This window comes from Carcharodon carcharias, chromosome 6, assembly GCF_017639515.1.
Source record: "Carcharodon carcharias isolate sCarCar2 chromosome 6, sCarCar2.pri, whole genome shotgun sequence".
Taxonomy (NCBI): domain Eukaryota; kingdom Metazoa; phylum Chordata; class Chondrichthyes; order Lamniformes; family Lamnidae; genus Carcharodon; species Carcharodon carcharias.
The window spans coordinates 154458529-154474619 of NC_054472.1; the positions used below are offsets into that span (position 1 = coordinate 154458529).

At 43.0% G+C, this 16091-nt stretch overlaps 1 protein-coding gene across 1 annotated transcript in view; it reads left to right on the forward strand.

The window, feature by feature from the left end:
* Nucleotides 1-7937: 7937 nt before the first annotated feature.
* The window catches only part of tg (thyroglobulin), a 463025-nt gene continuing 454871 nt past the window's right edge, over nucleotides 7938-16091 (forward strand). The window contains exons 1-4 of the mRNA XM_041189302.1: nucleotides 7938-7995; nucleotides 8721-8826; nucleotides 11105-11202; nucleotides 12723-12926. Of these exons, the coding sequence (XP_041045236.1) occupies nucleotides 7938-7995; nucleotides 8721-8826; nucleotides 11105-11202; nucleotides 12723-12926 (466 nt within the window). The remainder of the gene's footprint in view (nucleotides 7996-8720; nucleotides 8827-11104; nucleotides 11203-12722; nucleotides 12927-16091) is intronic.

Sequence of the window (16091 nt, forward strand, 5' to 3'; positions counted from 1 at the left end):
GGAATTTGAAGTGGGGATGCTTTTTTCTAGACTTGTGAGCTTTTAGGAGACTCTACACAATCCACTTAAGTGTTTATTAGTTTCAAGCTACAGAACTTACGTCATTCAGCTCACGTGCTTCATTCTGAGACACTGGATGCACCTCACTCACTCCAGAGTATGTTTGGCTTGACAAGCCTAATGACTTTATATAAGGGGAGAGAGCCAGCCAGGTTGGATGCCTGCTTCATAAGACAAGCAGGAGGAAGCAATGGGACAGATAGGAACGGTAATAGTCGCCCTCCTCTGCATCTGCATTGCAGCAGCTGTGATTTCTGGTAAGACAGCATCAAATACTTTCTGATGTGGAGGAGAAATAGTGGGAACTTTTTTGTAGTCACTGAGGATAGGTCCCCCAATCGCTCACTTGTTAAATTAACTTCCATGAGTGGTATACGAACATATGAACAAAGAGCAGGAGTAGGCCATTCAGCTCCTTGAGCCTGCTCTGTCATTTAATAGGATCATGGCTGATCTGATAGTAACCTGAAATCTGCACCCCACCTACCTCTGATAACCTATCATCCCCTTGCTTACCAAGGATCTATCCACCTCTGCCATAAAAATATTCAAAGACTCTACTTCCACCACCTTTTCAGGAAGAGAATTCCAGAGACTCATGACCCTCATCTTTGTTTTAAATGGGTGACCCCTTATTTTTAAACAGTCACTTCACCCCTAGTTCTAGATTTTTCCACAAGAGGAAACATCCTCTCCACATAAACCCCGTTAAGACCCCTCAGGATCTTATATGTTTCAATGAAGCCATATAGGCCAAGAAGTTCCAAGTTTGATCCTGGTCTATGCAGATTTGACCGAACTGCAGTACTACAATTGGTCTTTGTAGCCCTGAACTAGGAGAAGGAAAGTTAGTTAGAGATTTGACTTCTGTTGACTATTCAGTGAGATCTTTTGGACAGTGCTCACATATGTCAGCTAGAACAAGATCAGATTCAACTGCAAAGACGTTCACATGTAAGAGACTGATAACATTCGCATACTTGAAGAACAGTCACTTGGTGGGTAATTTATCTGTTGAAAACAAGCAATGTCATTGGTATTGTGAGGGATACTGTGAGTGTCCTTTTGAGCATTCAGAACTATGTCCAAATCCAGTTAAGGCTAATGAGATGAAAACCTCTCACTGTCACTATAAGGCTTTCATGAGAAATGTGCTGGCAGTTCATACCCAATCTCAATTAAGTGCAGTTCTACAATCCAAAACTTCCATTAACTCAGCACCAAATTGGAAATCTAACTCACAAAGGTCAGGAGTGCTGTTGTATAAAATGGAAAGGCCACAATGGTGGGAGATGTTTTTCTAAGGGGACCACAAGTCAGGAGAAGGAATTTATGAAACTGAAATCTGGTTTTTGTTAAGAGCATGCGATTACTTGGGAAACCTGTACTGGAACACTCATTAGCAAGCCAGAAATTTCCAAAGGACCAATTTTTTAGTTTATGCTTCATTGAAAAAGATTACATCATGAGTTGTAGAAAGGTTCTGAGAAGAGGTCATTGACAAGAAATGTTAACTCTGTCTCCACAGATCTTAAACAGTTTATATTTCACCATATTTCTATTTCTCTTTAGCTCTGATGAAGAGTCATACGAACTCGAAACATTAACTTCCTCTCCACAGATGTTGTCAGACTTGCTGAGTTTTTCCGGCAATTTTTGTTTTTGTTTCAGATTTCCAGCATCTGCGGTTTTTTGCTTTTATCCACAGATCTGTCTGACCTGCTTAGTATTTCCAACATTTTCTGTTTTATATCATGTGATAATCTGTTAAATTCTTATTTTTCTTATATTCCCAGTTCCTCTACATCTTTGTCCTTAACAATGTCATTTACGTTCCCACTATTATCTCAAACAGAATCTAAAAATATGGAATCAATGGTGCGTTGCTTGATCCAAAGCACAGGACCCCACTCTACATTTGCTCTGTTATCAAAATGATTTTCTTCCACCTCAGCAAAACTGCTCCATTTTGTTCTGCTGTCAAAAACCGAGGCCATGCTTTCACATCCCCAAGATTTAACTTTTCTATTAACTTTTTTGCTGTCTCCCATATTGACTCTCATTCAAATTGCTACAGTGCCCATCCTCACGCATACTACGTTCCATATCCCTACCTGTCCCACCCTCAAAATTCTCATCTTAATTTCAATTCTCTCCATGGCTCTGCTCATTCAATCTTAAGGTGTCAGCCACAGCTCAGGTAGTAAACTCTTGTGGCTGAATCATGAAAGATTTTTAGGTTCAAGTCCTACTCCAGGACTTGAGCACAAAAATCTAGGCTGACCCCACCCCCCGATTCCTTTTTGAGGGAGTGCTGCATTGTTGGAGGTGCAGGCTTTTCGGACGAGTTCTGTCTGCACTCTCAGGTGGGTGTAAAAGATCCTGTAGCATTATTTTGAAAAAGAACAGGGGAGTTATTCCTGGTGTCTTTGCCAATATTCGTCCCACATTCCACATTGCAAAGAAAAAAATTACCTGGTCATTATCGCATTGCTGTTTGTGGGATCTTCCTGTGTGCAAATTGGCTGCTGCGTTTCCTATATTACAACAGTGACTGCACTTCAAAAATCCTTCAGTGGCTGCAAAACACTTTGGGACATCCTGTGGTTATAAAAGGTTCAATATTTATGCTAGTCTTTTTTTTTTTAGCAAACTTCACCTGCCTTGGTCTGCACTAACTCTCCTCTCTTCTAACTCATACCTCCGTCTGCTCCAAAACACTGGAATTCTCCTCATTCCATCTCACTCCAGCTTTTTCCCTCTGAAACTCCTTACCCAGTTCTCTCTCCTATCTGCAATGCTTTCAAAACACACCTCTTCAATCAACCCTTCAGTTTGCCTTGCAGGCTTCCTCCACCTTCCACCTGCTAATCTCAACCTGTCTCTTCTCCCCAATTATCTGCTCCAAAACATCCTTACACACATTAGAAGAGCTCTTTACAATTGAATGTTCCTGTTGTTGACAGGTCTAAAGAACCTTGTTAGAATAAATAATAAATGCTGGAAGATCTACACTCTGAAATACTAATAGGGTGATTTAAACCAGCATTAACAATAAGGTTGCAAAAATTGAATTTGAGGCATATCTGTAAAAATATTTTTATGTTAAGAGTGAGTATGGTAGTGTTGTGATACTAGACTAGTAATTCGGTGAATGTGGGTTCAAATCCTGCCATATAGCAGTGTTGCTATGTTATACTATGGGGTCGCTTTGCTCACAAACTGTTTGTATGCTTATTTGTCAGCAGGTGAGTCACTTACAATACACTACAGACACTGAGACCAATAAGAAATGAAGCACATTCTATTTATTTACACAGCCAACAGGGCACTAACATGATGTGTGCTTCTCCAACCAGACCCTACTCTAGACTAACATTAACGTGGTAGCCTATGCTACACAGCTTTTGGGTCTTACAGTCACGTGGTCAAGCTGCTCACATTCTCTTAAAGCTGTATTATGCCTCAGATTACCACATTCCTCCCCCTTTACATGAAAGTACATTTTACAATATATTCACTATTTACAAAAATAAACTATTTACAAATTCAATCTCTCAGGAGGCTTTATCAAATGTGCTGACTGTTGTAGTTCTATGACTTTGGATGGTTTATCCGAGGCCTCCCTCTCAGGAGTTATCTGTCCACTAGGCTCCCCAGTAGGAACTTGTAAGTTTGTCTCTTCGACTCTCTCAGGCTCAATGGGTTCTACAGGTACTTCCAAAGCAAGAGGAGTTCCTTCCACCTGTGGTGTAGACTCCAACAGGAATGTTTTCACACTCCTTCGGGCCTCATCGCATGCACTCCTGCTGCCCGTCCCCTCCCAAGTTCAACAATATGAAAGGCAACTGTCAGGCAAGTTCTGAGAATTAGGATGTTGGGCAAGGCTAAATGCGACATGAAATGATCAGCTTCCTGCTGTGTAAAAAAAACATTCAGGGCCTTATTAGCAATTTCGCTTTCTTTTCCTACATGTCTTCTTTTGATGGGTTTTCTTCTTGGCAGCGCTGACTTTCATCTCGGCTTCCTCTTCAACTTCTCTATTGGCCAGACTAGGCTCAGGTATGAGCTCAACTTGAGTGAACTCGGTGGTTGCGTCTTCCAGCATTTCCTCATCTGTCAGCTCCTTTGAAAACTCAGGGGTCTCAATTTTTAAGGCTTCTTGGCTTCCGGCATAGCTGGTTCTTCAGTTCTCCCATTTCTTTTTTATATTTGTTATTTGTTTCCTGGAGAATTAAGTACTGTTATGCTTTCTCGGCTAATTGATTCTTCATCTCAGCCAGAAATATGCTGAATTCTTTCTGGTCTTCCTCATACCATTTTATTGGTACAAATTGGGATCTGAGGGAATCTTGCAATATGCGGAAGTCCTTCAGCAGGTTTTCTTTTTCTTTTTGGAGATTACTGACTTCAACTTGAACTCTGTCCTGAAGCATCAGTTCTAGAGTTCCTTTTGTTGAGTCTTTACATGTTCCTTGTTCCAAACAGCAACATTTCCAGCTTCTGATTGAAATCTCAGTAATCTCTCAAGATTGATCTCTCTTAAACAGTTTCTTCCAAGGAGACTTGTTCCTCCGCCTGCTATCACCATGATGGATAAATTAGCAGACTGGCTTCCATATTGTACTGGAATCTTGCATATATCTTTTACTCTTATGTTTTCACCAGCATATGTTTTCAGTCTGGCATCCGAGTTTTCCAGCTTTAGTGAGTGGCCTTTTCCATTCAGAAACTTAAGCATATGTTCCCCTATGACTGTCATGGATCGCCTGTGTCCACCTCCATTCGAATGGGTTTTATGTTGACTTCTACTGTCACGTAGATTGGCTCTGTTTAGCCAATTTTTAAGTTGTGTAGCGAGTAAATATCTGACTCTGTTTCTTCTGGCTCCTCCATTATATAAATTTTACAACTACTGCATTTTGTTTGAAATTTAGCCTCAATCTTTCTTTACAACATCACAGAATGTGCCCATTGCGGTGGCAGTAGAAACAATCAGTTAATCCTGCCCCACGGAACGCATTTCTTGCTATCTTGACTCCATTCTCTCTTCCCTTGTCCAGTCCCTTCCCACCTACATCCGTGATTGCTCTGACACCCTACATCATATCAACAATTTCCAGTTCCCTGGACCCAACTGCCTCCTCTTCATGATGGATGTCCAATCCCTCTACACCTCCATCCCCCACCAGGATGGTCTGCGGGCTCTCCACTTCTTCCTCGAAAAGAAGCCCGAACAATCCCCATCCACCACTACGCTCCTCCGTCTGGCTGAACTTGTTCTCACACTGAACAATTTCTCCTTAAACTCCTCTCACTTCCTCCAAATAAAAGGTGTGGCTATGGGTACTCGCATGGGCCCCAGTTATGCCTGTCTCTTCATGGGGTATGTGGAACATTCCTTGTTCCAGTCCTACTCCGGCCCCCTCCCACAACTCTTTCTCCGGTACATCAATGATTACTTCGGTGCTGCTTCATGCACTTGTCGGGACCTGAAAAAATTTATTAATTTTGCTTCCAATTTCCACCCCTCCATCATTTTCACTTGGTCCATCTCTGACACTTCCCTTCCCTTCCTTGACTTCTCTGTCTCAATTTCTGGTGATAGACTGTCCATCAATATCCATTACAAGCCTACTGACTCCCACAGCTATCTTGACTACAGCTCCTCACAGCCCACTTCCTGTAAGGACTCCATCCCATTTTCTCAGTTCCTTCGCCTCTGTCACATCTGTCCTGATGATGCCACTTCCAAAAACAATTCCTCTGACATGTCTTCCTTCTTCCTTAACCGAGGTTTTCCACCCACAGTGGTTGACAGGACCCTCAACCATGTCTGGCCCATCTCCCGCGCATCTGCCCTCACACCTTCTTCTCCCTCCCAGAAACATGATAGGGTCCCCTTTGTCCTCACTTATCACCCAACCAGCCTCTGCAATGAAAGTCTCATCCTCCGCCATTTCCACCAACTCCAGCATGATGCCACCAACAAACACATCTTCCCTTCACCCCACCCCCGGCAGCATTCTGCAGGGATTGTTCCCTCCGGGACACCCTGGTCCACTCCTCCATCACCCCCTACACCTCAACCCCCTCCCAAGGCACCTTCCCATGCAACCGCAGAAGGTGCAACGCCTGCCCCTTTGTTTCCCCTCTCCTCACTGTCCAAGGGCCCAAACACTCCTTTCAAGTGAAGCAGCATTTCACTTGCACTTCCCTCAATTTAGTCTACTGCATTCGTTGCTCCCAATGCGGTTTCCTCTACATTGGAGAGACCAAACGCAGACTGGGTGACCGCTTTGCAGAACACCTTCTGTCTGTCCATAAGCATTACCCAGACCTCTCTGTTGCTTGCCATTTCAACACTCCACCCTGCTCTCATGCCCACATGTCTGTTCTTGGCTTGCTGCATTGTTCCAGTGAAGCTCAACGCAAACTGGAGGAACAACACCTTCCGACTAAGCACTTTACAGCCTTCTGGACTGAATATTGAGTTCAACAATTTTAGATCATGAACTCTCTCCTCCATCCCCAACCCCTTTTCTATTCCCCCCCTTTTTTTCCAATAATTTATATAGATTTTTCTTTTCACACCTATTTCCATTATTTTTAAATGTATTTCCATCCATTGTTTTATCTCTACCTTTTAGCCTTTTTCGATTCCTTCACCCCACCCCACCCCCACTAGGGCTACCTGTACCTTGCTTGTCCTGCTTTCTACCCTTAATTAGCACATTCCTTAGATAATATCACCACCTTCAACACCTCTTTGTCCTTTTGTCTGTGACATCTTTTGGTTATCTCCACCTATCACTGGCCCTCTATCCAGCTCTACTTGTCCCACCTCCCCTTAAACCAGCTTATATTTCACCTCTCTTCTATTTTTACTTAGTTTTGTTGAAGGGTCATTCAGACTCGAAATGTTAACTGTGTTCCTCTCCATAGATGCTGCCAGACCTGCTGAGTTTTTCCAGGTATTTTTATTTTTGTTTTGGATTTCCAGAACCCGCAGTTTTTTGCTTTTATCTTTAGTTCTTTTAAATTGTCATTTGTTTGTAGGCTGTCTGGTTTCGATTCTGTTATTATGAATGAGGTTTGTATTCGTTAAGCCATTGCTTTTTTCCTGGTCTGTTAATGGTGGCTGTTTCCTGCCTTTCCACTGAGCCCTGCACTTCTGCGCCATTTCTAGTCGGTGCATCTCTCCCGATTTGTGCTCGCTTGATTTCTTCTGAGCCCCTGACTGCACTCTCCGTTATGAGTTCCAACTCCAGCACCTTGCTGAAGTCTAAATTTGTTTCTGACAACTACCTATTTTGAATGGCGCCTTCATTGATCCCGCACGCTAATTAGTCTCTTAAACATGTCATTAATCGACGTCCCGAACTCAGTGCTCTGTCAATTGTTTTAAGGTTGCTACATATCAAGTGACTATATCTCCAGGGGTGCGACACCTCAAGTTGAATTTTAACTGCTGCGTTGTTACTGACGGCTTTGGTAGAAGTGGCCTTTCACAAGATTCACCAACTCATCAAAGCTTTTGGAATCTGGGGCGTTGGGGGTCGATAAACTACGAATTAAACCATAGGTTTAACTGTCACATGTCAATAAGAGGATTGCCTGCCTCTTGTCCTCCCTGTTATATTGTTGGCCAAAAAGGAAATATAATGTGACCAGTCATTGGTGGTCTGATCAAACAGTTCGATGCAGCCAAATTGTGGCATATTGGAGGGGGATAGTTTCAATGATTATGGTGAGGGCTTACAATTGTAATGTACTTACAATCGGCCTTCAAAGCACAGCTGGTTCACTGCAGTTGAGTTTTCGTGGCTTTCCTTGGTGTTGTTGACTGGTCGTGTTTTGCCTCATCACCAGTTGTTATGTTTTACTATGGGGTTGCTTTGCTCAAGAACTGGTTGCATGCTTATCTGTTGGCAGGTGAGTCGATTACAATAATCTCCAGACACTGAGACCAATATGAAATGAAGTACGTACTCTTTATTTACACAAACAACAGAGCATTAACATGATGTATGCTTCTCCAACCAGACCCTACTCTAGACTAACATTTACATGGTAGCCCGTACTACACAGTTATTGGGTCTTACAATCATGTGGTCAATCTGCTCACATTCTCTTAAAGGTGTATTACACCTCAGGCTACCACAAATGTGTAAATTTAAATTCAGTTTAGATATTGATAAAAGTGACCATGAAAGCTTTTGGATTTTTGCAAAGAAAAAACCCAACTGGTTTGCTAATATTCTTTTATGAATGAATCTGGACACTCTTACCTCATTTGGACAAAATAGGGCTCCTAGTGCTTCACCAATGAGGCTGACTCTTAATTATTCTCCAAAGTGGACAGGCAGATCACTCAGTTGTGACAAAGCTTTGCCAGTAATTCAAAGGAAAGGCCCACTTAAACCTTTCGAGGGCAATTAAGGATGGGCAATAAACTGTGGCCTTGCCAGTGACAGCCTCATCCCAAGAATAAATAATTTAAAAAAGATATAAATAAGTACCATATTTCAATATTTATTCTGAATAATGGGTGTCACAGTCATTTATTGCCAGGTTTAACTCAATAATGTATCTATAATGTCCTCTCAGCAGACTCCTCTTTTATTTTTGAGTTGATTCTTAAATGTGCTGAACTATAGAATACCAGCAGGAATCCCAGCATCTGACCTCATGTGAGCTGAAGAGAGGAGCCTCTCAGAAAATCAACTCGTACATTCCTCAATGTACCCAAGATGGCAAGTACAGGTAGGAGAACTCATCCAGTTTATTGTGTTTCCTTCTAACATATGAGCAGGTATAGGTAGAGGTCAGAGAAGGAGATTTGCATGCTCAGTCTGCTTCTGTTTAGTTCAAACACTGTCCATCCTCAAGATTGGCCAAGTATTAAGGGCGTGGGGGGAGGGGAGATGGAGGCGATTGTATCACATTTTTATATAAGCCCATTGTGGTAATGATAATAGTAAAGGAGGAAATAAGGGCCATTAAAGCTAGCTTTAGGTATGACAGTAGTTCACCTTTGGTCTTTGCAGAACAAAGGCAAGATATAAAAGCAGAGATAAAGGGAAGACTGACTGAGTCTCTAATAAAATGGAAGAAGTTACAAACATGAATGTCAATAGAACTTTCGTAACAGGCATGTCAAACAATACAAGCAGCATGTTATAGACAAAGCTAAGCAATCCCACAGTCAATGGACTAGATCAAATCTCTTAGTCCTGCCACATCCAGTACAGAATGGTGGTGGACAATAAAACAATTAACGGGAGAAGACACTCCATGAACTTCACTTCCCCAACCTTGGCAGAGAGTGCAAATGACAAGGCTGAAGTGCTTGCAATCATCTTCAGCCAGAAGTGCTGAGTGGATGATCCATCTCAGCTTCCACCTGATGTGCCCATCATCATAGAAGTCAATCTTTAACCAATTTGATTCATTCCACATGATAGCAAGAAATAGTTGAGCATACTGAATAGAGCAAACTCCAAGGGCACCAGCAACATCCTGGCTATAGTGCTGAAGGCCAGTGCTCCGGTACTAGCCATGCCTCAGGCCAAGCTGTTCCAATGCAGCTACTTGACAAAGTGAAAAATTGCTCAGGTATGTCCTGTCCACAAAATGCAGGACAAATATGATCTGGCCAATTCCATCAACTCAGTATGATCAGTATCTTAACCATTTTCTAGTGGGTTTGCTTGGACCGGGAGCCTGGTGGTCAGGGTTCACGCATCTTCTTGACAGCATTAGTTTGCAGGTTTTCAAGTTGGAAAACTTGCCTTAGTGGGAAGAACACCTGAAAGTTGCTGTCTCCTGCTGCACAAATGTGATAGGCATCCAGCTCTGGGAAGCCATGAGAATTATGGCTGGAATGTTGAGACCAACACACCTTGAATGGTTTCCTGTGCAAACACACATCGAACCTCCTTATGTCCACAGGGAAAATATCCTCCTCTGTGGCTGACAGCTAACGAAGGATTCTCACTGACACAGGACCTCGAAATAAACCCATGCACCCATCTGAAATCCCATAGCTCCTACTGGAACATAATCCACATCCTACAAACTGCTGACAGCTACACTTCTCAATGGTGTGCCTCTTTGTTGACCGCAAATATCACCTGGTAACTGACTCGAGTGCTGAAGTCCCAGGCTTCAGCCTTCCATGGAAAATTTGAACAACCCTCAGCCACCTGAGGACAGGCCAGGGAATATGAGGCTACTCGATGCTCAGGTGGAACTTGATGAACAGGTCAAACTGTGACTGTGGCCATCCAAGTCAGGCCATCGTCCACACACTGACCTCTTGCCCTGAGAGATCTAACTCTGGTGGCATCACAACCATTCACACTGTGTCAATTTGAATGGATTGTTAAACTTGACAAACTGCTTCTCCAACCATACAAAAAGAAAGTATCTTAACTCATCTACCCACTTTGGGTCTGTAACCCTTAACACACTTGGCTAAGAACATTAATTAGTTTCAGTTTTGGAATTTTCGAAAGAAGCAGCCATAACAGCTCATTGGAGGAGTGGGCTGAAGATTTTCACTGTCACTTGAAGCAGTGTTTCCAAACATCATCCCTAAACAGTCTAGCTCTAATTTTATGGTTATGTCCCCCTTATTCTGAACTTCCCCACCAGAGGAAATAGTTTTTTCCATTTACTCTGTCAAATCCTTTTTCACCTCAGTTAAATCACCCCTTAACCCTTGATATTTGAGGGAATACAAGTCTAGTCTCCATGAGACTTCACCCCTGATGTGGAAACTCACTCACCCAGATCGAAGATCTAAGAAACTAGGTGTAGTGGGTTGGATTCAAGGGACCTCAATTTTTCCAAATATGAAATAAGCACCTGGAAAAACAGCTCCTCCTAAAGTTAGGCCTGCACTTCTACAGCACATCGTGCGATCTGTGCTGTGGTCCAGTGAAACTCTGTGCTGAAGCTATCCTTTCATTATCCCGTGACTGTTGCAATATGTAATCGTTTGTTTGTCATTGTTTAATCATTTTCTTCTTTGATGCAGGAATGTGCAATGTACAAAGGATGGACGATCCTGCTGGTGTGTCAACAACGAGGGTGATGTCATGTCAGGTAGCAATCAAACTACATCAGTAACTGCCTGTAAGTATATGAGAGTGCCTGGAGTTATCACCAGTCAAGAGAATAATAATGATCAGTCTTCCCTTCTTCTTGATATGTAACTTCTCAACTTATTTTTATTTCTAACTATCTCAATTTTCTTAACTGTGCTCCACATCCCTCTGATATTTATACCTTTCACCATAGTGAACAATTTGATAGGGATCAACTTTGTTGATTCTCTTCATTTTCTTGAGCAGAAGCTTTAAACCTTATCTGTGCGGAGGAGTCCTCTGGAAATACTTTTACATCTCTAATACAATTCCTATATTGGCAAACTCCTGCAGACCCCCTTGGATCAGGTTAAACCAGGCTGTTTGCAATCATGGGGCTGAATTTTTGGGCCTTGCCCATGGGGCCCAAAAATTATACAGTTGGCTAGCTTCCTGACTCCATTCCCAATGTTGGCCATTTTGACGGAGTTAGACTTGGGCCCTAATGGCAAGATGAATGTTAAAAATCCACGTGATTAGATTTCAGCCTGTAACTCACTCCAAGGTCACCATTATTCTATATGAAAACAACCTGAGCCTCTCAATTAGATATCAGCCTGGGGACCATTATTTTATGCACTGTGTATCTTGCTAACACAAGACATCTGTGAAAGATGGCTGCTGATATCTATATGCGCTTGTGCACTGGTCTGTGCATGCACAGAAAACCAATGACGGCACTCCGCTGCGCCCAGCCCCAGCCTGCCAGTATCCCTCTGCACATGTCACCCTGCACATACGCAGTGATGTCAGTAAGCCGTCACATGGTCCTCTTCAGAAACACAGTGAAACTATATGGCATTAATGGTTACATGGGGGAGCTGGAGTACAATAGATTTCCATTCATCTTTTTACTGGTTGCTAGGGTTAATTGAAAGCCTGCTACACTGCAGCTGCTTTATCTGCATGAGCTAATGATACATTTTGTGCAGAGCACACCACCCACTTGAAGACAATCACAAAGCCACCTGAGGAGATCTCCTCCTCAGTCACCTTGCACCCACATAAGCCCTTCCTCTACAAACTGCTTTTCATTGAATACATAATCATATAGTTGAGTTTACGTATTATCTCTGTCTAGTGGATTTGGAATTGTTGTGTTAGCTTTATGGAACCATTAAGGACACTTTAAGGATGGATAAAAGGACACCACTGCCTGGAACAGAGCTGTGTTGATTTGAGCAGCGCCATCTTTGGCCCTGGCCGCTGCCTACTCTGTTGCTTGCAATGGTTTCATGGAGTAACACACCTGAACTGCGCATTTACGGTGGTAGCAGCAACCACAGCCTTACTTTACATAGAAACCATCTGACCCTCTCAATTAGATCCTACCCTTTAAGCCACTCCCAGCTAACCATTATTGTATAGATAAACCATCTAAAACCCTTGATTAGATTCCATTAACTCTCTTGTGATGATCATGGTTCTTACCTTTCATCGTTTTTCATTTCCTTCAACGTTATACTTTTATTTTTGTTACTACATTGCCCATTCTTGGTTTCCCTGCAGGCTTGTCCTTCTGCCAGCTCCATCGCCAGCAGCTTCTGGTGAACAGGTACATTAACAGCAGCAGTACCTCCTATATCCCACAATGCACACAAACAGGGGAGTACGAGGTTGTGCAGTGTGACACTGATCCTGGACAGTGCTGGTGTGTCGACAGTGACGGGATGGAGATTTATGGGACACGCCAAGACAAGGTCCCAGTGCAGTGTGAGTCTTCATGTTTTCTGTCAAATCAAAAACGCGAAGTTTTTTAACTAAAAACAGAAAGTATTGGAAAAAGTCAGCAAGTCTGAAAGCATCTGTGGACAGAGAAACAGAGTTAATGTTTTGAGTCCAATATGACTTCTTCGGAACTGGCAAAGTTTTATTCTCGGTTATAAATGGCAAAGAACTCAAAATAAATATTAATCATTGGCCTCCAAATTGTTTCCCATTCGTTCTTGAAAATGCTGACTGCTGGAGTATGCTTAAAGAGAAGCCAGCAGTTGCCTGGTATGTCTGCAGTGGGTGAATCTTTAGGTATGAGATGCACAGGTGCCTAGCAGTTGGCATTTCTTGAGTGCAATCACAGAGGCCCAGCATGCCTGAATTTTCCATTGCTTGACTCAATGGGTATTAAAGACATTGATAGCTGTGTTGCTCAGCTGAAATAGCACGGACTGGAAACTGAACCTGGGACAGTGGAGATTAGTGCCATATGCTACGATTGGTCCCCAGGTGAGGCCCCCCGGTTTGTTAACTTCCCGAATGGGACCCCAATTTTGTTATGCTCCCGGGTGAGCTGGCTCCTCTTCTTTATTTAACCCCCCTTGGTTGATCACAACAAGGTTAATTTAAAAGGGATCCCCCTTCCCGGGGATACCTATTCCCAGTCCAAATGTATTTACTGTTTAGAAGGAGCCAATTTAACCAGGCTTTCTTGAGTCAAAGAAAGAGTGAGTTTATTTGTTGCTATAATCCAAGAAAAAATAATAGAAATACAACACACATACACACAAATCAGAAATGAGAAGTTAAGAGTCCAAATAGAAGTTTTAAAAAAATCATGAATCAGTCTTTGGCTTATCAAAGAGGCATAAATGGCAGTATGTTACGGCTGTTAAGTTGGGTGATTCCAGTAGAGCTGACTCTGGTAGTTTGGCAGTTGGTTTGGAGACACTTGGTTCTGCAGGGTAGCTGAAGAGGTTGTCCTATTTCCCTTTTGATTGTGGCTTCCTCTGAGCCTTGCATCCAGAAACAAAGAGAGAGAGAGAGAGAAACTTCACCTGCAACTGCAGGGATGACAAGTTGGCCTTCTTGTGCTGTCACTGTCACAGCACACCAACACACACTGCATTACTCTGCAACTAGCTTTTTAATCCATTTTCCCTGTGTATTGTATGAGGAGAAATAGTCACCTTGCATCAATCTCAGATCTATTTACGCATTCTCAGATAAAAATCATCAGGAGATGGATTTTTTGGTGATTGCTGAGATGTGCAAATCAGTGTTTTGTCTCCACAACCACAGGATATTAAAGTTTAGTCTTTTGCATCTTCCCTACCTCCCTTTTAAGTGTCTCTGCTTGAAAAAGGCCATGACACTTTCTCAGATGTGACATTCCATATTCTCTCAGGACAGGTCTGTCAGTGGAATCCTCCATCGTGTTGTGTGGCACCAGCGCCATTCTAAATGGGAAAGATTTTGAACAGATATAGCAACTCAAGATTGGGCAACATGAGGTGCTGTGGGACAACAGCAGCAGCAGAATTGTACTCAACCACAATTTGTAACCTCATGGCCCAGCATACACCCAACTCTACCATTACCACCAAGCCAGAGTATCAAACTTGGTTCAATGAATAGTGCAGGAGGACATGCCAGGAACAGCAGCAGGCATTCCTAAAAATGAAGTATCAAACTGGTGAAGCTACAACACAGGACTACTTGCATGCCAAACAGCATAAGCAGGAAATGATAGATAGGGCTAAGCAATTCCACAACTCAACAGATCAGATCTAAGCTCTGCTGTCCTGCCTCACCCAGTCATAAATGGTGGTGGATAATTAAACAATTCACTGGAGGAGGAGGCGCCACAAATATCCCAACCTCAATGATGGGGGAGCCCAGCACATCAGTGCAAAAGATAAGGCTGAAGCATTCGCAGCAATCTTCAGCCAGAATTGCCAAGTGGATGACACATCTTGGCCTCCTCCAGAGGTCCCCAGCATCACAGATGCCAGTCTTCAGCCAATTTGATTCACTCTACATGATATCAAGAAAGGCACTGGATACTGCAAAGGCTAAGGGTCCTGACAATATTCCGGCAATAATACTGAAGACTTGTGCTCCAGAACTTGCACATCCTGAGCCAATCTTTTCCAGTACAGTTACAACACAGATATCTACCCAACAATGTGGAAAATTGCCCAGTTATGTCCTGTACACAAAATGCAGGACAAATCCAACCCAGCCAATTACCACCCCATCAGTCTACTCTCAATCATCAGTAAAGTAATGGGAGGGGTCATCAATAGTGCCAGCGAACGGAGCTTGCTTAGAAATCCCCTGCTCACTGACACTCAGTTTGGATTCTGCCATGATCACTCAGCTCTTGGACCTTGGTTTAAACATGAACAAAAGAGCTGAACTCCAGAAGTGAGGTGAGAGTGACAGCCCTTGACATCAAGGCAGCATTTGACTGAATGTGGCATCTAGGACCCTTAGAAAAACTGGAGCCAATGGGAATCAGGGGGAAAACTTTCCACTGGGTGGATTCATACCTAGCACAAAGGAAGATGGTTGTGGTTTTTGGAGGTCAATCATCTCAGCTCCATGACATCATATGCAGGAGTTCCTCGGGGTAGTGTAGTCGACCCAACCATCTTCAGCTGCTTCATCAATGACCTTTCCCCCATCATAAGGTCAGAAGCGCTGGTGATTGCACAATGTTCAGCACCATTCACGACTCCTCAGATACTGAAGTAGCCTATGTCCAATTGCAATAAGACCTGGTCAATGTCCATGCTTGGGCTGACAAATGCCAAGTAACATTTGTGCCACACAAGTGCCAGGCAATGACCATCTCCAACAAAAGAGAATATAACCATTGCCCCATGATGTTCAATGGCATTACCATCACTGAATCCCCCAGTATCAACATCTTGGGGGTTACCATTGACCAGAAGCTGAACTGGACTAGCCACATAAATACTGTGGCTACAAGAGCAGGTCAGAGGTTAGGAATCCTGCAGTGAGTAACTTACTTTCTGACTCCCCAAAGCCTGTCCACAAGACACAAGTCAGGAGTGTGATGAAATACTCTCCACTTACCTGGATGAGTGCAGTTTGAACAAACCTCAAGAAGCTTGACAACGTCCAGGACAAAGCAGC